Source organism: Periplaneta americana, chromosome 16 (genome assembly GCF_040183065.1).
Source record: "Periplaneta americana isolate PAMFEO1 chromosome 16, P.americana_PAMFEO1_priV1, whole genome shotgun sequence".
In the NCBI taxonomy this organism is placed as follows: domain Eukaryota; kingdom Metazoa; phylum Arthropoda; class Insecta; order Blattodea; family Blattidae; genus Periplaneta; species Periplaneta americana.
In genome coordinates, this window is record NC_091132.1 from 137423115 (window position 1) to 137445729 (window position 22615).

Sequence of the window (22615 nt, forward strand, 5' to 3'; positions counted from 1 at the left end):
GATGGATAAGAGGCCGCCCATGCAGAGTACTGGTAGACACCGGGGCGTCGCTCACCATCGCCAGACCAGAAGTCGTGCGTGGCCTACATGGGAGGACGCCGCTGCGCCGATATGAGCTACGTACTGCCTCGGGCGAGAGCCTGCCCATCCAGAAAGAGGTTTTCCTGGATTTGACCTTGGGAAAGAGGAGACTGGAGATGTGGGTGTTCGTCGCCAACATCACTGAAGACGTCATCCTGGGACTCGACGCCATGCGGATTTTCGATGCAACGGTGGACGTCCGGCGCCGGATCCTCCGTTTTTGTCAGGATGAAGTGTTCCTGAGGGACGTCGAAGACCAACCCATGGCCAGCAGACTCACCTTGGAAAATCAAGTGACAATCCCAGCAGGCTGCGAGATGGTGGTGACGGCAAGACTGGACGGACAACCTAAGAGAAACCTGCTCCTCGATTCGCAAAGAACTCCGATAGATGGGGTTTATGTGGCCAGATCCCTACTCCCGAATCAGAGGGTGGTACCGGTGAGGGTCCTGAATGTCACCAATCAGGACAAGGAGGTGCCTAGTGGAACTGTACTAGGTAGCGTCGAGTCGGTGGTGTCTGTGACGTCTCTGGCAGATAACGAGGAGTGTCACCGACCACGTCCAGATCTAGACCCATCACTGAAAGAGCTGGCTCGAGAATTGCCGGCGAATTTAAGCAAAAGAGAAAGAAGACAAGTCCACGATCTACTGACAGAATTTCAGGACGTGTTCAGTCTGTCTGAAAATGACTACGGGAGAACGGAAAAAGTTCAGCACCGCATTGGCACCGGAAATGCTCGCCCAATCAGACAACCTCCTCGACGCGTCCCTCTAGCTAAACAGAGGGAGATTGACAGCCAACTGGAGGGCATGAAAGCAAGAGGGGTTATCGAGGAATCCGACAGCCCTGGTTCATCATCTGTAGTGCTGGTGAAGAAGAAGAATGGGGACCTGCGTTTCTGCGTGGACTACAGAAGACTGAATGACGTCACCAGGAAAGACTGCTTTCCCCTCCCACGAATTTACGACACCTTGGACACTCTGGCCGGAGCAGAGTGGTTCTAGACGTTGGATCTCAAGTCAGGATACTGGCAGGTGGCGCTACATCCTGAGGACAATGAGAAAACGGCATTTTATACAGGCCAGGGACTATGGCAGTTCACCATTATGCCGTTCGGCCTCTGCAACGCCCCGGCTAGATTCCAGAGACTAATGGAGTCCGTAATGAGAGGCCTGACATACGACACATGTTTGCTGTACCTTGATGACGTCATCGTGGTGGGCAAGACTTCCAGCGAACAGCTGTTGAACCTGAGGAAAGTGTTCGAGAGACTGCGACAAGCCAGGCTGAAGTTGAACCCGAAGAAATGTCATCTGTTCCAGAAGAAGGTCAGCTACTTGGGGCACGTAGTAGGGACGAACGGAGTGGCCACGGACCCGGAGAAGCTACAAACCGTCAGAGGATGGCCGAGACCGAGGGACAAACAGGAGTTGCGCCGCTTTCTCGGCCTCTGCACTTATTACAGAAGATTCGTAGCTGGGTACGCCAACATCGCTAAGCCTCTAACCCAGCTGACCGAGGAGAAACGACAATTCTAGTGGACAGACGAGGCGGAGTCATCTTTCCAGTCGCTGAAAGAGGCGCTCTGCACTGCTCCTGTACTGGGATATCCCATCCCTGGAAGGAAGTTCACGCTCGACACGGACGCTAGCAACATAGGCATCGGCGGAGTACTCTCTCAGGAACAGGACGGGCAAGAGAGGGTGATTGCCTACTTCAGCCGAACACTATCCAAGGCTGAGAGAAACTACTGTGTGACGCGTATAGAACTTCTTGCTATTGTGGAAGCCCTGAAGCATTTCCACAAATATTTGTATGGCCAGGAATTCCATCTGAGGACATATCATTCTGCGCTCACCTGGCTATTGGGCTTCAAGGATCTGGAGGGGCAGACCGCCCGTTGGGTTCAGCGTCTGCAGGAGTACAACTTCACCTCTGAACACCGACAAGGGAAGAAATATTCCAACGCTGATGCCCTATCACGACGTCCGTACCCGGATGGCTGCAAACACTGCCTGAAAGTAGAAGAGCGGGATAGCGCCCACGCAGTCCGAGCAATTGCCGCCCAGCCGAGCCAAGGATGGGATAACGCCGCCATAAGGAGTGAGCAGCTGGAGGACCCAAACATTGGACAGCTACTACGTGATGTGGAGTCCGGCCAGAGACCAGTATGGGCCGATATCGCCAACCGTAGCACCACTTACAAGAGCTACTGGGCCCAGTGGGAATCCTTCACTGTCAAGGACGGTATCCTGAAGAGGATTTGGGAGTCAGCCGATGGAAGGACCCGCATAGAACAACTTGTCCTGCCCAGGAGCAAGGTGAAGGAAGTGCTGGAGGAGACTCATGCTGGAGTGACTGGAGGCCACCTAGGAGCCAACAAGACGCTGGACAAGTTAAGACAGAGGTTCTATTGGTTGCATCAGAGAGCCGACACGGAACAATGGTGCCGAAGATGCGACACCTGTGCAGCCAGTCGCGGACCAAGGACACGCAGCAGGGGAGCCATGCAACAGTACAACGTGGGAGCTCCCTTTGAGAGGATCGCCATCGACGTTGCTGGACCGTTTCCGGTCACGGATCGCGGGAACCGCTACCTGCTAGTCACCATGGATTACTTCACAAAATGGCCAGAGGTGTACGCAATTCCCAACCAAGAGGCTTCGACGGTGGCCGACGCGCTGCTTGACAACTTCATCTGCCGATTCGGGGTGCCCCGGGAATTGCATAGCGATCAGGGGCGCAACTTCGAATCCAACCTGATGGGAGAATTGCTCGAGCGTCTGGGGGTGCATAAAACCAGGACCACTCCCCTCCACACACAGTCCGACGGCATGGTGGAACGATACATCAAAACCGTGGAGGAGCACCTGCGGAAGGTGGTGTCCAACCATCAGCGAGACTGGGATGCCAGAGTTCCACTGTTCCTCTTGGCCTACAGAGCTTCGGTCCACGATACAACAGGGATGACACCGGCAAACATGGTCTTCGGGAGAGAGCTGCGCCTGCCCTGTGATCTGCTGTTTGGCACGCCACCCAGCGCCGACCAGCCAGCGACTGACTATGTGGCAGAACTCACCGAGAAGTTGAATGGAGTTCACCAACTGGCCAGAGAGCACCTCAAGATGGCCAGAGACAGGATGAAGGTGCGCTACGACAGATTAGCCAACTCTGCAGGATTCCAGGAGGGCGACCTGGTGTGGCTGTATCGACCTACCAGGACCAAAGTGAAATCACCAAAGCTGCAGCGTGCCTGGGATGGACCATACCGCGTGGTGACCCGGATCAACGACGTGGTGTACCGCATCCAGCGACAACCTCGAGGGAAGATGATGGTGGTGCATCTGGACCGATTAGCAGCCTACCAAGGGACTGCCCGGGACGAGCAGCCCTAAGGAGGGGCAATGTGACAGCGACGTGAGATTCGAACTCACGACCAGCGTCCCGCAAGAAAGCAGATCGCGCGGAGCACGGAGGGACGGCGCGCGGCGGAGTAGTGGGGAAAGGGGCCTACACGCGAGGGGAGGCTGCCCGCGCAGCTGCTACTTATCGCAGTGAATGGGGAACGGAACTTCCCGACTCTTCCAGAAGTGCGTCGAAGTGGAGATATCCAGATAATTCTCTACACACCTGTAGAAAATTCTCGCAACTATGATTTTGCTATAAAAGAAGAAGCGCCAGCGAACTCGGGGAGTTTTCAGTTATTCAGTCAGTGAGTAAGCCAGAGCAAGCAAGCCAGACTTGTGTGCCGGAGTTCGACTCGAGTGTGCGTCCGCATCTGCGTCAGCATCCGAAGGCCTGAGTTCGAGTGCAGTGGACCGCAGTTGGAGGGACCTGAGTTCGAGTGCAGTGGACCGCAGTTGGAGGGACCTGAGTTCGAGTGCAGTGAACTGTCTCTGAAGGTCTGTGGTTCGAGATACTGTGAACTCGAGTGACTGAGATAGAAGAACTGTGAACTGAGAACTGATAGTTCTGATTTGTAAATAGTGCTTTGTAAATATTAGTTAAGATTAACAGTTCATTGTTGTTCGTACTAGTCCAAGTAAATTGTCATTGTCATCAGTGGAGTACTATAACGAATACTGTGTTGAGAGAAAATCCAATTGTTTACGAGAGCGATCAAGGCGAATTGTAGAAAGAAATCATTGTTGTGACGAATAAATTACATTTTTGTTACTAATAAAATTCACAATATATTCCTACGTATTCATGTTCACAACAATCTACTGTTTACTGAAGTACTGAATCGATTTGAATATAAAGCGGGAAGACGCAAACGACAATGGTAAATGGCAGCGAACAAGCAGTATAATAAAATTAAATCTCATTAGTCGTTTCTATATGAATCACTCAACTCTTTCAATTAAATTTATGTTGTAACAACCCATTATTGACAAACCAAATATTAAGCATATAATAGAGTTTTCGGTGTTAAATCACTTTTATGTGCTTTTAATAAAAATTAAGAAACTTATTTCATATCTGAAAAATAAAAATATTTTGAAAAATATATAAAAAAATAGAAAAATTGGAAAGGAGTGAAAATCCCTACATTATGTGTCATTTTGTAAAAAATCCCTCAATCCCTTTTCGATCAAAAATCCCTACGCCGAGGGATAAATCCCTCAACCTGGCAACACTGTGCTCTAACGATCACTTCAACGTTCCACATAGTTCTAAGAGGTAAATAGTTGAATTTCTATACAGTATTCCTCTTCTTTGCTGTCTGCAAAGGCCACGTGTAGCGCTATCATTGACCTCCAATCGAAAGTAGATTAATTATCCATGTTCTAGACGGCCTTCGTGCAACAGTAGCCTATGCAGGATCGAGCAATTTAATTGTACGAATCAAATCCCCTAATAAATCTGATATTAATTAATTATTAGCCGCCCATTGATGGAGAATATGTTCATGGTGCCCTAACATAGTGTTAATCTATACTAATAATAAATCTGTGGCCGAAATTTTTCTGGTAATTTTCGATTTTCCAAAAATAATTGGTCCTAAGATATATAATTAACCACCCTGAAACCGAAAATCGCATTTTTGAAATTTTTGTTTGTATGTCTGTCTGTCTGTATGTTTGTTACCTTTTCACGCGATAATGGCTGAACGGATTTCGATGAAAATTGGAATATAAACTAAGCTCGTTGTGACTTAGATTTTAGGCTATATGGCATTCAAAATACATTATTTAAAAGGGGGTTATAAGGGGGCCTGAATTAAATAAATCGAAATATCTCGCTTATTATTGATTTTTGTGAAAAATGTTGCATAGCAAACGTTTCTTTAAAAATAATTTTCGATAAGTTTTATTCCTTGAAAAATTTTGATAGGACTGATATTTAATGAGATAAATGAGTTTTAAAATTAAAATAACTGCCATCTAAGGCCGTGTAATGAATTAAGAAACAAATGACTTCGTCTATAAGGGGCCTTGGACAGCAACAATCGAAAGCTAGGAAAGATAGCCAACAGAGAATGTTTCTGTGTTTGTATGAAGTAATATCGGAAGCTAAATTAACCGATTTGTCTAATTAATTATTATTTCACCATTGGAAAGTGTAGTTTCTCTAGATGGACATAATGCTATGATGTTATTACATTAACTTCTGATATAATATATTATAATATAATATAATAATATAATATAATATAATATAATATAATATAATATAATATAATATAATATAATATAATATGTAATATTGTATAATAAAATTTAAGTTATTTGAAGGGTTCACAACCATAGTGGGCCAAGCGCCATTTACTGAATACGTAGAAAACAAGGGTTAAAATTCAGTTATTACCATAATTCAATGGAAACCTGTAACAAGTAAAATAAAATGTATACATTAAATCTAAATGATGTCAATCTTCATTAAACTATGGTTGCATGTAATAAAAATTAAGAAACAGACTAAAGGAATTGTCATTGCACCAAATGAATGTCTCTGGACCAAAATGATCGCATTTTAATTATTTGGATCCAATTTAAATTAAGTAACATATTAAACGATTTATCCTTCTATCAAACACGAATGTTCCCTGGATCAAACGTCCCATTTTAATTATGTAATTACTTTATATTTATTTCTAACGGGTGCAGCGGAGCGCACGGGTACGGCTAGTTATTAATGTACCGCGAAAAATATCATCGGCTAATGTCTTACCGTTATTAAACTCTCCTAGGTTTATATGCATTATTTTTTACTAAAATCGATTAAATTTGAATCGTAGTTATTTACTGTACCCTTAACAGTAACCTACGAAAAATGGCTTTCGTTGTCATAATACACTGAACAACTGATTTAAAGACGATTCAAGGGCTTTGAAACATGTTCCCGAAGCAGATGAGAGGTTGAAACAGTTGGAACACTTGGCACTGATGTTCTAACCATATTCTTTTTTTGGAACAGTTTCGTTCATGAAACAGTTACAGTCGAAACTGTTTCTTGAAAAGAACATATAATCCCATCTCTAATAACTAAACTCTATTTTCCCCCTCCATACCCACTGGTGATAAAGCCACGGCGCATAATAAGGTCACACAACAGGTCTTGTCTCCTCTACTGTAGTTTAAATAGAGTGCTCTTATCTGCCATATTGATAATACGGAAAACCACGCTAAATTAATTCTGCGAACACAGTCCACTAGAGTTTGGCAGATTCATTCTTATTATCGTCCGGTATCGGTTGCGCAATTAGGAAGGCATATAAGGCGGAGCTACAAGCGCTCAAACCTCCTGACGTTTCGCGAGCACTAGTAACTAGAGATGAGCTTAAACGATATTTTCAAGTATCTGTGACAACTGTGACTGTGACAAATATGTGACTTTTATCGGTGATTTTGTCACACTGATATTTTTATAATAATGATAAGTAAGCAAATTATGCAAACACCGATATTTTGTCACATCGATAAAAATTAACAGGAAACATTAATGAGCAGTGAAATGTGAATACGATTTCTCTATACATGCCACACATCAGTGATTTATATGGGGAAATCCAACAAATAACAGAACAGTAACGTGTCAAAAGTTAACCTCATGTACCAAGAGATTATATCGTAGATATTGAATTAGTTGATAATTTTTAAAGTATGTAAGATGTGTATGAAGAAATTGAGGTTATGTGATTATCTTCATCGTTTTACAAATTTATCCTTTTATTATATATAATATAGTGGATAAATTATTTTAAGTCGTGCAGTAACATAACAATTGGAAAATAATTACAAAACAAAACACAGTTGTTCAGACAGGATTATACACAAGATAAGTTCTGGTAACCTCTGAGTTACATTGTGATCAGAGTGGTAACCATAGACATGAAAGTATAACTGGATGTAGCACTGTCGCAAGCTTTTAATTGAGGAAATTGAGGCCGCGCTTGTCGATTAGTTTCGCCTGGTACTGAGGGCTTTGTAGTTTGGAGGGCAGCGAAGGCGAGTGATTACATGTTATGTTGCATAGCGCAAATATTTTATGAATATAATGGTTGTAACTTGTGCGGCTGTAGGCTGCACAAATCGCGGAGATAAAAAGAAAGAAGATATTCATCTTCACAGGTAAGTTAACTATATACTATTTATTGTCTTCAATAAATAAATTCCTGTTATAGGTTATGTTTTTCGAGTGTGTTTAAATTAAAATGTGCAGTTTACAAATTCATTGTCTTAACATTAATGTTTATTGTGATATCAGGGATGGTAACGAATATATTTTGACATGGGAAAAGTGCAGCCTTAGGGTTCATATTCGTTAAAAATTATTTAATATCATTGTTTAATGTTATCTTTGTGTCTCATTCATTTTAGATTTCCATTCAGCAGACCACACATTCTGAATCAATGGGTAGCTGCAGTTAAAAGAGAAAAGTGGACTCCTACAAAAAACAGTTTTTTATGTAGTGAACATTTCACAAAAGAAAGTTACGAAGCCCAGTTGTCATCAGGTAGATGGTACTTAAAGGAAGATGCAGTACCCGAGTTATTCAACTATCCAGAACGACTGCATACAGTTATAAAAAGAAGAAAGCCTCTTATTCGAAATTCTTCAGTAGTACCAGAGAAGGTAAGTATTTTTAGAAAATTGCTATTGAATCATAGGCTTTGTCAAGATTTTCCATTGTTCTTACTATTTTTTTAGCCTTTAGTTGTATAATGTAATGCAACAGTCTTGATATTTTGGGTATTGGCTCTCCATGAATGTTAGAGAGTCCCATACTGTTACATAACATTACTGACATCAAGTTTTTTTATATTACAGAAATTAAGAACTACCCAGGTCTCAGTAGAGCTACATTCTAACTCAAACCATGAAAATGATGCCAACTCATCAGACACTCTAACATTGTCAAGTGTTAGACCATCTACAACTGCACCAGAAAGCCCCAAGAAACAGGTACTGAAAAGAAAAGTGAAGCCACTGCAGCAAAAATTGCGACGCAAGAATGTTAGGATTACAACAATGAAGGAACTACTTAAAGAACTAAAGAGTAAGACTAACACTACACCTGAAGTAAATGGTTTGTTACAGAATTATTTTAGTGAATTTCCATTAGAACTATTACAAAATGAACTAAAAAATAAAGATGTAAAAAAGAATGGTGCCAGGTACACTGAAGCTATTAAGCAATTTTCTCTTACGCTATATTTTTATTCACCTAAAGCTTATAGATGTTAGAACTATGCTTAAATTGCCTCACCCAAATAGACTGAGTAGTTACTTATCTAAATTTAAATGTGAGCCAGGTTTCATAAGTGAGGTGTTTGAATATGTGAAAGCTAATATTTCAGAAAAACCATGTCTTAAAGACTGCACACTTATAATTGATTCTATGTCACTGAGAAAACAAATTCAATGGGACACTACACACTCACGGTACTCTGGTTATGTTGAATTAGCTGGACTTGTAGACGAGAAAGATGTACTAGCTACAGAAGCATAGGTGTTTATGATAGTTTCGATTAAACATAATTTTAAATGTCCTGTTGCATATTTTTTTACTGACAAAGTAAATTCTAATGTTCAGACACAGCTTTTGAATGTATTGTGACAGCGACGTGAGATTCGAACTCACGACCAGCGTCCCGCAAGAGAGAAGATCGCGCGGAGCACTTTGGGATGGCGCGCGGCGGAGAGGGAAAAGGGCCAACGCGGCGAGAGAGTGGAGAGAGAGTGCGCGCGCATCTGGTGCTGGTAGAGAGGAGAGGGCTCTGGATTTTTCTGGAGTGCCATCTCTAGAGACGCGTGGAATTTTCGAGGCTACGTCGCTGTGGTTATAAATTAAGGACGCGAAGGAACGACAGTAGTTTTCAGTTATTCAGTCAGTGAGAAAGCCAGAGCAAGGAAGCCAGTCTTGTGTACCGGAGTTCGACTCGAGTGTGCGTCCGCAACTGCGTCAGCAGCCGAAGGCCTGAGTTCGAGTGCAGTGGACCGCAGTTGGGGGGACCTGAGTTCGAGTGCAGTGGACCGCAGTTGGAGGGACCCGAGTTCGAGTACAGTGAACTGTCTCTGAAGGTCTGTGGTTCGAGATACTGTGAACTCGAGTGACTGAGATAGAAGAACTTTAAACTGAGAACTGGTAGTTCTGATTTGTAAATAGTGCTTTGTAAATATTAGTTAAGATTAACAGTTCATTGTTGTGCGTAACAGTCCAAGTAAATTGTCATTGTCGTCGGTGGAGTGCTATAACGAATACTGTGTTGAGTGAAGATCCAATTGTTGACGAGAGCGTTTAAGGTGAATTGTAGAAAGGAATTATTGTTGTGACGAATAAATTACATTGTTGTTACTAATAAAATTTACATTGGTGTCAGAATCGGGACATTATCGACAATGGAGAACCTACAGCAGATCCTGCAAGCCATCGCGGAAATGAAAGCTGAAATTAAAAAAGACATAAGTGACGTAAAAGCAGAAATGAAAGACGACATGAACAGGCACATCAGTGAGGTTAAGAACGACATAAGTGATGTGAAAACGGAGATGAAAAATGACATAAGTGATGTGAAAACAGAGATGAAAAGTGACATAAGTGAAGTGAAAGGCGACATAAGCGGAGTGAAAGGCGACATAAGCGGAGTGAAAAATGACGTCACTACGCAAATTGAAAGCGTTTCGGCCCACGTAGATGGAATTGTCGCCATCGTGAAAGACGAACTTAAGGCCGATTTGGATAAACTAAACCAGAATTTTAAAACTATAAACGAGACAGTAGCCGAGTTGAGACAGGATGTAGACCATTTCGACGGAAAAATCCGCGATCTCGAGCGTCGTCAAGAGCAGACGAGTGAGGTGATGGACAAACACGCTGAGGAAAACAAGCACATACTCGCGTTAATGGACCAACACGCTGTAGAAAACAAACACATCCTCGCGTTGGTGGATCGCCAGGCTAGAGAACAGAAACAGATAATTGCCGAGGAAGTTCAACGGGCCGTGGAAAGATCGACGACAGAATTGAGGACCTCATGTAGTGGCCCTGCGGAATCATCGCCTTTAGCCAGACATCACAACGTCAAGACGCCGAAGTTCGACGGTACGACGTCTTGGGCGATATTCCGTCGCCAGTTCGAGGCCACCGCAGAACATAATGGGTGGACCCCAGCGGAGAAGACTACTCAGCTGCTGACCGCGCTTCAAGGACAGGCGTCGGAGATTCTTCACAGCGTTCCAGAAGATGGGACAGCCGCTGAGATAATGGCGGCCCTGGAGGGACGTTATGGTGACCATCAACTTGTTGCAGCATTTAGGACCCAACTAAAAACGAGGGTCCAACAGTCAGGCGAGTCCCTACAAGAATTCACGATGGCGGTGGAACAACTGGCCCATAAGGCCCTCAGGGGCCTACCTAATGATTTCATTGCTGGAGAGGCGGCCTACATCTTCGGCAGCGGAGTTCGAGACCCGGAAATAAGACAACAGCTACTCTTAGCAGAGCATCGCACTATCAACGCAGCTCTGGCGGCGGCCCTCAGGATGGAGGCGGCCAAGTCGGCGGCGGGAGTCTCAACACCGCATTGGATCAGGAGCGTCACGGCGACGGATGCTGGGGGGCGCCAACCGAAGCCACCCGAGCGGCAGTCAACGGAGTGGCGGAGACGACGGGCGCCCACCTGCTGGTCCTGCGGCAGACCGGGACACCTGAGAAGGGACTGTGACCAATCCGGCCACAGGCAGGAGAGAGGTGTGGCCGACGTCGAGGAGCACCAACAGTCAACGGAGCGGCGGAGACGACGGGCGCCCACCTGCTGGTCCTGCGGCAGACCGGGACACCTGAGAAGGGACTGTGACCGATCCGGTCACAGGCAGGAGAGAGGTGTGGCCGACGTCGAGGAGCACCAACAGTCAACGGAGCGGCGGAGACGACGGGCGCCCATCTGCTAGTCCTGCGGGAGGCCGGGACACCTAAGGAGGGACTGCGACCGCTCTGACCACCGGCCGGAGAGAGAGGTGGCTGACACCGAGAGGAGTCAACAGTCGCCTGAGCAACGGGGACGACGGGTGCCCACCTGCTGGTCCTGCGGTGAACCTGGGCATTTGCGGAGGAGTTGCGACCGACCTGGCTACAGTCAGGAGAGAGAGGGGGCCGATTCTCGGAGGAGCACGTCGGCGTCGTCATCACCTCCCCTCGGCTCGTCCTGAAACCGGTCGACAGAAGGTGCGACGATGGGCTGATTGCTGAAGGACGGATAAGAGGCCGTCCATGCAGAGTACTGGTGGACACCGGGGCGATGCTCACTATCGCCAGACCAGACGTCGTGCGTGGCCTACCTGGGAGAACGCCGCTGCGCCAATACGAGCTACGGACTGCTTCAGGCGAGAGCTTGCCCATCCAGAGAGAGGTCTTCCTGGACCTGACCTTGGAGAAGAGGAAACTGGAGATGTGGGTATTCGTCGCCAACATCACCGAGGACGTCATCCTGGGACTCGACGCCATGCGGTTACTCGATGCGACGGTGGACGTCCGGCGCCGTATACTCCGTCTTGGTCGGGATGAAGTGTTCCTGATGGACGCCGAAGACCAACCCGTGGCCAGCGAGCTCTCCTTGGAGGGCCAAGTGGAAAAGCAAGACGGCGCCCACGCAGTACGAGTATCGCTGCCCAGCCAAGCCAAGGATTGGGTGGCGCCACCATAAGGAGGGAGCAGCCGGAGGACCCCAAACGTTGGACCGACTAGCAGCCTACCAAGGGACTGCCCGAGACGAGCAGTCCTAAGGAGGGAGCAATGTGACAGCGATGTGAGATTCGAACTCACGACCAGCGTCCCGCAAGAGAGAAGATCGCGCGGAGCACTTTGGGATGGCGCGCGGCGGAGAGGGGAAAGGGCCAACGCGGCGAGAGAGTGGAGAGAGAGTGCGCGCGCATCTGGTGCTGGTAGAGAGGAGAGGGCTCTGGATTTTTCTGGAGTGCCATCTCTAGAGACGCGTGGAATTTTCGAGGCTACGTCGCTGTGGTTATAAATTAAGGACGCGAAGGAACGACAGCAGTTTTCAGTTATTCAGTCAGTGAGAAAGCCAGAGCAAGGAAGCCAGTCTTGTGTACCGGAGTTCGACTCGAGTGTGCGTCCGCAACTGCGTCAGCAGCCGAAGGCTTGAGTTCGAGTGCAGTGGACCGCAGTTGGGGGGACCTGAGTTCGAGTGCCGTGGACCGCAGTTGGAGGGACCCGAGTTCGAGTACAGTGAACTGTCTCTGAAGGTCTGTGGTTCGAGATACTGTGAACTCGAGTGACTGAGATAGAAGAACTGTGAACTGAGAACTGGTAGTTCTGATTTGTAAATAGTGCTTTGTAAATATTAGTTAAGATTAACAGTTCATTGTTGTGCGTAATAGTCCAAGTAAATTGTCATTGTCGTCGGTGGAGTGCTATAACGAATACTGTGTTGAGTGAAGATCCAATTGTTGACGAGAGCGTTTAAGGTGAATTGTAGAAAGGAATTATTGTTGTGACGAATAAATTACATTGTTGTTACTAATAAAATTCACAATATGCTTAACTAAATTGCATGAAATAGGTATTAGAATATGGTCAATTACTTGTGATGGTTTATATGCCAATAAAACCACCCTTACTACTTTAGGATGCAATTTTTCTGCCCATGACATGAAATGTTACTTTGTACATCCAGACATGGGTAAGGTTTGGACTATATTTGACCCTTGTCATATGGCAAAATTAGGTAGGGGTTGTTTAGCAGAGAAGTCCTGTTAGACGTCAGAAAAAGGTTCAATACAATGGAAATACATTATGAATTTACACGAGATACAAGAGCAGGAAGGATTAAAATTTGCTAATAAACTCTCAGGAACCCATGTAAACTGGAGAAATCAGAAGATGAATGTTAGATTAGCTGTGCAAACATTAAGTTCTAGCGTTGCTGATGCTATTGATTATTTAAGGATGAGCGGTCATGAGTCTTTTCAGGGTTCTGAAGCAACAGTTGAATTTATAAGATACATGGACAGATTGTTCGACATTTTAAATTCCAAGAACCCTTTCTCTCCTGGTTATAAAAAGCCACTATCATTGAATAATGAAAACTATTGGAAAGAATTATTTCATGAAACAAAACTGTATCTAAAATCATTGATGATTGATGGTATTCCACTATTGTCTCATCCAAGAAAAATGTTTGCATTAGGTTATATTGTCTATATCACTTCTATTGAAAACATTGCCAGTGATATTTTGAAAAGACAAGATGACCCTTTAAAATATTTATTCACATATAAATTTTCTCAGGACCACCTTGAATTACTTTTTTCATGCATCCGGGCAAGAGGTGGGAGGAATAATAACCCTAACACGCTCCAATTCAAGTGGGCTCTGAGAAAATTATTGTTTAGAAATGCTGTTACTGCTAGTGGTAACTGCCTAAATATGGAGCACCCAAACACAGAGTCAGTGCTGGAGTTCAATAGTAATAACAGAATCTTAACTCAAACTTCTACATCATGTGATCTTAGAAGTGAATGTAGTGACGATACAGAGATTATCCAGCTTGTTAACAGTTTAGATTCACACACTTTAAGTAGCTTCCAAGAAAATATATTATGTTACATTGCTGGTAGTATACTGAAAAAACTTCTTGAGAAAATTAACTGTGAACACTGTCAGGTAATGTGTGTTAATCAACAAACATTTCAAAGCATTGTAGATCACAATTACACCATGTTGCCTTGCATTTTGCAATTTCACAAATTTGTATCCTATGTATCGAGGGGTGGACTTATAGATCCGTCAGATGATATGTTTGTGATTGTACAACACGTTGAGAAAGCTTTTCAGATTTACATTATTCAACAGAATATGATCAGTATGCGAAATATTGATAAGCACATTACCTGCTTTGTCATGCAAAAATTGCTGAATTTAAGTAAGCCTCCATTTACTTCCTCCCATCCTCCTACAGAAGAATTGGGATACGAAGATACCCATGAAATGAAAATTATAAAGGCAGTCATTCAAATGTATTTAAACATTCATTTAAAAACATTTGCTAAAAAGTTCACATTGAAGGTTGCCAAAGGAAATGCCACTTCCATAAGGAGCAAATTAACAAAACAAATATTGTTCCAACATGTGTAACTTTCTGGAATAATACCATTTGAACTACAGTATATCTATACATATTTTGTGTTAGATATGAACAGAAAAAATTCATTGTGATATTTGTTCTCCTTATATTGTCTGTGAATTGATTTAATGTAGGCCTATTGTAAAACCCAAATTCCTTTCAAGAATGAGTCCTTATCTACGTGGATTATAATACCAAATTGTTTGTGAGATGTGTTAAAATAATAATTTCTTGATCTTTAAAGGTTTTGAAGAGTGTCTAAACTGAATGTGTGAAATATTTCAAAGCAGTTTCAAAATAAATTAACTGATGAATATGTACCATAGACATGTGTCTATGATATATACGAAGCTGAATATTGCCCCTCGGACCAGACATGACTAGTCGCACGGTTGGCCTCAGTTATTATGTTACAGTGCTCCATCCAGTTTATCTTTATATGTCTATGGTGGTAACCAACGGTGTTATTATTTAAATCGTTAATCACCATTTATAATAAGATGTGAAACTAGCGCTGAAGCAGTTTCGGCGATTTCGGAAGTCAAAATCGTAGCATTTATGAGAAATTTATTGTGGAGATACAATTGATCGGTCAAACTAGCCCTGAGATAGTTCAGATGATTTCGGCAGTGAAAATCGTTGAATGTATAAGGGATTTTGTATGAAGATGCAGTTGATCGTATATGCAAGGCATAACAAAACCTAAACTAACCAAACCTAACCTGTCACAGATTCGTATATGCAAAGAGTATAAGCGGAGTACGAAGGAAACTACCTCAACGCTAATTTAGCCATTAACTGTATATGTCTAGGCATAATAAAAGCTTAAACTGACCAACCCTGACCTCACAGATTCGTATATATATGCAAGGTGTAGGCTTATAAGCGGAGTAGGAAGGAAACTACCTCAACGCTAGTTTAGCCAAATAATTTGCCCATTGTATCATAAAAAATAAAAAAGATCAATTTTAAAACGATGGAAAATAATCACATAACCTCAATTTCTCCATAACCAACTACATTTAAAAGTTATCAACTGATTCGGTAAATATCCAGAATAGCTACACCAAATAAAGGTATATTTTTTTTTCCTTCACTGGCTTTTGTGAGATGTATATAGTGGTTTTAGTTTGCAGCCACAAATACTTTCAACAAAAAGTCGTTTGATACGTGTAATGCATCATTTTAGCCCCTTCCCACTTGTTATTTGTTACAAACAAGACATGAGAGAGAGATCCAGGACGAATTAGTAAGAAAATTATCAATTTCCCTGTTATTGCTTCTGGATCAGTCGAGTTTTATATTTGTAACAAGTAGGGGAAGGGAGGGTTACAACAGTACACTAGAATATACAGGTAAGTATAAAACCATTTTTATTTTTGAAAGTAATTGTGGCTGCAAAGTAATACCAATGGATGTAATAATGTGTATCCCATGTGTAAATTTACACATTCAGATAGATGCCTTTATTTTTAATCGAGTGTACTAATAAACCTAATTAATGTTGTCCTGAATAACCCATACTGTACAGTAATTAAGTAGCCTAAGCCTTAAGAACTCTTTTTAGTGTAAGAAACGCTATCTCTATTTTGAACACTATATGTCAGAAATTGTTTCGTTTAAAACGCTGTGATCTTCATTATCTTTCAGATATGTCAAGCTTTGTCTAGACAGAAATAGCCAGTTTTGTCTCATTCGGTTTTAATAAGCCTACTATAGGTACTGTTGTCGGCTTGTGAGAAATGCTTCGAAGGTTCGAAAGGGCATAACGTTCAGTGACATAGAGTGAATTAACATGATTTACGTTTGATACCCCGTATTTTCAAATGTAATTAATTATCCCGTTTATGTGTAAGTGCAGGCCTATTTTAAAAGTGTGCAAGGGCAATGAGAAAGATTTGATGGCGCAGTGTCTGCTATATGTCAGATGTTTTTGGAACTTATAAAATTGCCAATTTTTGCTAACTACACCATTATATTTAAAAGTTTAAAATTACTTTAAAGTTGATGATTTTAACAATATCCAGACAAATATCACTAAATATTAAGTCCAAAACATTGATTAGGTCTATTAATTAGGGTGGAGTAACAACCCACTCGAGTAACTTAATAATGTTAGGAAGCACTGGGCGATTTCCTAAGAGTTAATAACCATAAACATAATGAACGTATTACAAACAATTTTATTTTAAGTTTAATTGTCTTAATTAATACTACCATGCATTGGTATGTTCGTGTTAGAGCTATACATTAAAACTGATCATACATAAATGAGAGAACTACTGGTAAAGTTATTACAAATAATGTTGTAGACTCCTTTAACTATTCAGTTTGTAATTAAAAATATAACTGAATAAATATTGTTACTGCGTAAAACATAAGTGGAAAATACATATAATTTAATACAAATTCACAGTTATATTAAAAACTAAAGATATCGGAGAATACATGAAATATTTATAAACCTTATATACAAACTAACTATGAAAACAAAATATCAGACTCATAATTAAATTATTATAAAGCCCTTAATAACTTTGCAAAAGATAATATTGAACAAAATGTCACGAAAAATAATCGCATATCACCGCCCGATTGCTGTTATTGTATCATGCGCATGAGCAAACCCACAAAGTTGTGAGAACGCACAGACTCACTATCCAAAGAGATAAGAGTAGGCCTACATATTGAATAATACTATACTCTTTGATCACAAGTGATAGAAATATCAGTCACAGGGTACAGAATATTCAATACTCTTTGTTTTACGGAGCAGATTCCGATAGCGATATTTTGTCACAGATATTTCGCGTCATCAGTCACAGGTTTATAAATGACAACCAAATACCTGTGAGAAAATATCGGTTTGTGAAATATCGGCCATCTCAACCAGTAACATGCGAGCGCGAAGTTGTCATAACTACACTCTCCTCCTCTGTCTCTCAGCGGCAGAAGTCTTAAAACTGTGGAGCGCGACCCTTTACCTGAGATTGGCTTGATAGGGAGATGCAGAAGGATTATAATAGGTTCGTTCCAACAAGCGGTTCATGGATCAGTTCATGTACGGTTCCCGTACCATCTTATGCGTATGCGCTAGTTGAGCATCTGCTATGGGATTGAAACTGGACTGGACGCTGTTGGAACGCTTTCGCGGATCGTTATGTACTAAATCCAGAGATGCTATAACTGTGATCATCTTTGCTAAGAACGGGATGCTTAATTATTATCGTTTCGCAGCTATTTCTAATTGCAGAAAATAGAATTTCGACCATTTTCTATAAAAAGATGACAAAAAATATGGAAGGCAAGAATTCCGACAATTCAACGTCGTGTACTGGGGAACTCTCATCTAAAAATAGTTATTTTTTTAATTATTAATGTATGTACGTTATTTATTATATTTTTAATCAAAGCTGCATGTTGAAATTGTAATTAACTATTTCAAATACCCAAATAATTTCCATTCCCTTTCTTTTTGGCGAAAATTTAAATTAAATCTCTAGTTTTATTATTCGTCTGTACTGTCACATTTCATCTTTAACCTCATTGATGTGAACAGTCGATCATGTCTTTCTTCAGTATCCATGAAACGTTGGTGAGCTTATGCGCATGCGCGTCTTGCGTACTCTTCCGTACATGCCTCAATCCACGGACTATTTCTGACCGTTCTGAACCCATGTCAAGAGCTTGTTGGAACGCCCGACTGCAGTACATGTTTCCGGTTCAGGACTGGTTGGCATTGTGTTGGAACGCTTTTTCTGTACTGCGCATGCTCACGATGGTTACGGACGGTTCCTGACTGTTGTTGGAACGAAGTTAATAATAATAATAATAATAATAATAATAATAATAATAATAATAATAATAATATTAATAATAATAATAAAATAATATAATAAAATAATATAATAATAATAATAATAATAATAATAATAATAAAATAATATAATAATAAAATAATATAATAAAATAATAATATAATAATAATAATAATAATAATAATAATAATAAATATTAACATCAGATTGCATCCAATGAAATTAAAAGTCACAAAGTACCTAGAAAAATTAGTTGAGTCAGACGTAAATAATCGTACTCGCTGAGTTTATATCAGTTTTTGTAAATGTTTTATTTTTATTAGGGCTATTATAGTTGTCTAATAACACAAAGGTGCAGTGTGTTAAAATAAATTGAATGATAGGCCTAATTTGAAATAGTAATTTTCTGTACAAATGAATTGACATGGTCCTAAATAGCATTATGTCCATGCTGTCAAAGCACATTCTTGCAAAAATGGCGATTATTTTATGCCTGAACATTTCATATATAACGCCTTTAATAAAGTACCCCGTTTGTTGCGCTCAGGTCTCGCAAATACGCTATTTTTGTGGAATATTTTAGATGTAATTTTCGGCAATGTACTGTAACAGCAATGAAACATTTTGGCCATTGAATGAAAATTTTTTCTGGTCAGTTTGTTGTCTTTTAGAGCATCGAAGTGTCTGCGAGTGTGATTACTATGAGTGTTATACGCAAAGCGCTTTCTGTGTCGGAAAAATGGGAACTCTTACGAAAGTATAATGGAAACAACTCTCTGATTCATTAGGAATTCCAACATCGACATTAAGGAGGATAATAAAAAAATCGTGACTCAATCACTGCAGCAGCGACGTCGGGAGGATGTAGCGGAAATTCGTCTGGGTAATTCCGCAGTAGTTCATATAAGATTTTACTGCGGCTTTACAATAGCGCGAACGTAAGTTTTGAGAGGCTGTCAACAGGAGGCATGTCCTCTGCAGTACTATAGAAAAAAATCAAGGATATTGGTCGACACCTCTGTCGGCAATACAGTGAAACATCGAAAGTTGGCTGTTTTTCGTGTTTTGTTACACAGCTGTGAAGAAAGTGAGCATTGTTACATATAAGTTGTTCTTTTTATGTTACTTTCATAATGTATTTCATAATTATTAATTACTACTGCGGAATTAGTGAAGACCTATTGCGGATTTATCAGCACTGTTGCGGAATTACCCGAGTTGTTCTTTTTCAACTGTAATGAATGTACACCTAAATATATTTGCATTTTAATAGGTCTCTTTGTCTCATTTGGTAATGAAAGTTTTCGTCCATGTCTACATACCTTGATAATATTTTTCAATATTTGACAAAATATTATAGATTTACTTCTTAACATTGCGGAATTAGCCGAGTCTCCCCTAAGCGTAGGAAAGTGAAGTGAGGACTTCAGAACACGCACATGACAAACAACTATAAATGACTTTTTTCGAAAGAATTAAGTACAGTACATACTGCAAATGTCTTTGACGTACAGTACAGTAATTACATAATGGAGTAATACTGTATTACTTTAAATGAATCATGTATTTCACCTAAAGAAAACCCGCTAATACGCAGTCCCGGGTAATACGCGGTTTACACGCGGTACCTTGAACAGCGTCTCATCGGGGTTTTACTGTATTAATCCTTAAAATTGGAACCACTGGGGGTAGAAATGTGATTTTTGTTTATGTGTGTTCAGAAAACATTAAACATTCATCATATATACATGCAGGGTCCCTACAACATACCAATTTTCCAAGCGCACTTGTTATTTGATTTTGAGACTTTCTAAGCTGCGATTATGCGACGAGTCTGCGTGCCCACATGTTGCAACGCAGCACTGCCGCTATTGGCTATCGCTGCGACTCTGTGTGTGATCTGTGAGCGCGACTGTAGTTCAGGCCGGTTTATGTCGACTGGCCAATAGTGAAGCGGTGTTGCCTAGTTAAATCGTCGCGAAGTCTCGCTGAAGCGTCGCGTATTAGTTTCTTTCTTGCGCGCACAATATTTATGGCTAGGAATGAATTTTAACCTGACATTCGATAGAGCTACGAATTTTGAAATCAGCTGTACAAGAATGGCAATTGTATGTCAACTCGCTCGCGTGTTATCGCTTTAAGACTGAACAGAGATATACAACATATTTTACTCTGAAGTCCCTCTCTGTAAACAAAGATACATTCTGTTTATTTTCAAATTCAGACGTAGACTGTTTTCTCTTGTGTGATGTCTAACTTACCGTAACAATGTCTCTTGAAGGGACTGCAAGTGGCTCTGGTGTTTCATCGGTTATACGCAAAAGGATAGTTCTACACTCACAGGCGTGGAGTATCACATTTTCTGTACATAATTTTTCTAAAGGACTGGCTTATGATGCAGTGTGTGTCAGTTTTTCACAAACAAAGAATCCGACTGCAGATGCGTGTGGTTTAGATGTGCATATGTTGTCTCATATTCTCGGACAGGGCAAAGAGACAATTCAAATAGGTGGTATACCTGTATTTACCTCTCCTGATAAATGACGCAAAACAACGTGTTATTTGGACGATTTTCAGAACCATGTATTACTTCATCCTATGATATTTGAAATATATTAGCAGTATCTCTAGCAATGCCATTATAGAACATGTAAAGCAAGAATAAAGCTGAGAATAACCACAGGTACAATTTTCACTTTCCATTGGAATATTATATACACATGGTATAGTCGACCTGCTTGGCGAGTTGGTATAGCGCTGGCCTTCTATGCCCAAGGTTACGGGTTCGATCCCGGGCCAGGTCGATGGCATTTAAGTGTGCTTAAATGCGACAGGCTCATGTCGGTAAAAGAACTCCTGCGGGACAAAATTCCGGCACAACCGGCGACGCTGATATTAACCTCTGCAGTTGCGAGCGTCGTTAAATAAAACATAACATTTTACATGGTATAAGATGAAATATTGCTTAAACGTACGAGATATTTGGTTGATATTGTAAACATAAACACTCCTGCCTCTTTTTTGATGAATTATATGAAAAGTATTAACAACATTCCTCCTTAAGAGCATTAGAAAACTTTATAAGATCAAGCAATTTAATTACACTTTACTTTTAAAAAATATAGGCATGTTAGGAACGAGGAGATTTTATAATTCCAAAACTCAATTTCCATTTTATAAACGTTGCGTTATATATAATATATTACACTTTATCCGTTTTTTCTAATATATAACTTTAGCTTCAATATATTAACGATATTATTGGGTTACGGTTTTCATATTCACTTGTGTATAACTACCTTTACTCGTACGTTTATATTGCTACAGGCCAGAGTGACAGAACATAGAATCCTGGACATCTAGGTAGGTATAAGCTTGAGGATTAAATAAAATTAGATAGGCTTGATTTAACAACGTAAAAGAGAGTAATCTTCAATTTCAATATAAGTAGTCTACTGAATTAGGCCTACATATGAACATATTATATGCTTATATTCTTATAGCCGGAATCTTAGCCAGAATATAGAACCCTGGACCTCTAGATACGTAAAAGTTAGAGAATAAAATTAATTAAGTAGATTTAGATTAAGAGAAAAATAAAACAATCTATAATTTCAATATGAGTACTGAATTATGTATGAATAAATATTATATTTACATTGCATTATAGTCAGATTCGTAACCAGAATATAGAACCCTGGACCCCTAGGTAGGTATAAGCTAGAGAATTAAATTAAATTATATAGTGCGATGAAAGAGTAATGGAATGGAGAAAAATTCTCTCCTGCGCCGGGATTTGAACCCGGGTTTTCAGCTCTACGTGCTGATGCTTTTCCACTAAGCCACACCGGATACCTACCCCGGCGTCGGATAGAATTGTCTCAGATTAAGTTCCAACTCTTGGGTTCCCTCTAGTGGCCGCTCTCTACACTACGTCATATTATATATACTATTTTGACATAAGCATATGGCGGAACCGTCTATATAGCCTATATCAGTGATGTCAAAGCAAGCGCATTTTTCTGACCTTGACGTCGTGCGCGGGCAGCAAGCGCTAGATATTGAAGGAGCAAGGATTATGTATATGAATAAGGAGCCTGTTGGATTGAGAAAACAGTGGAGCAC

The 22615-nt window shown here is 41.2% G+C and overlaps 1 protein-coding gene across 1 annotated transcript; it reads left to right on the plus strand.

Moving 5' to 3' along the window:
• Window positions 1-7702: 7702 nt before the first annotated feature.
• LOC138691408 (THAP domain-containing protein 1-like) lies at window positions 7703-8775 on the plus strand. Its single transcript, XM_069813319.1, has 2 exons — window positions 7703-8163; window positions 8359-8775. The coding sequence occupies exons 1-2, from the start codon at window positions 7879-7881 to the stop codon at window positions 8773-8775; spliced, it is 702 nt and encodes a 233-aa protein (XP_069669420.1). The 5' UTR covers window positions 7703-7878.
• The last annotated feature ends 13840 nt before the right edge of the window (window positions 8776-22615 follow it).

What these genes read in the sequence shown, in the direction of transcription:
- LOC138691408 (XM_069813319.1), top strand. Translation starts at nt 7,879, where the DNA reads ATGTTATCTTTGTGTCTCATTCATTTTAGATTTCCATTCAGCAGACCA. An exon ending in CTTCAGTAGTACCAGAGAAG is followed by an intron (nt 8,164 to 8,358) that starts GTAAGTATTTTT and finishes TTTATATTACAG; the next exon opens with AAATTAAGAACTACCCAGGT.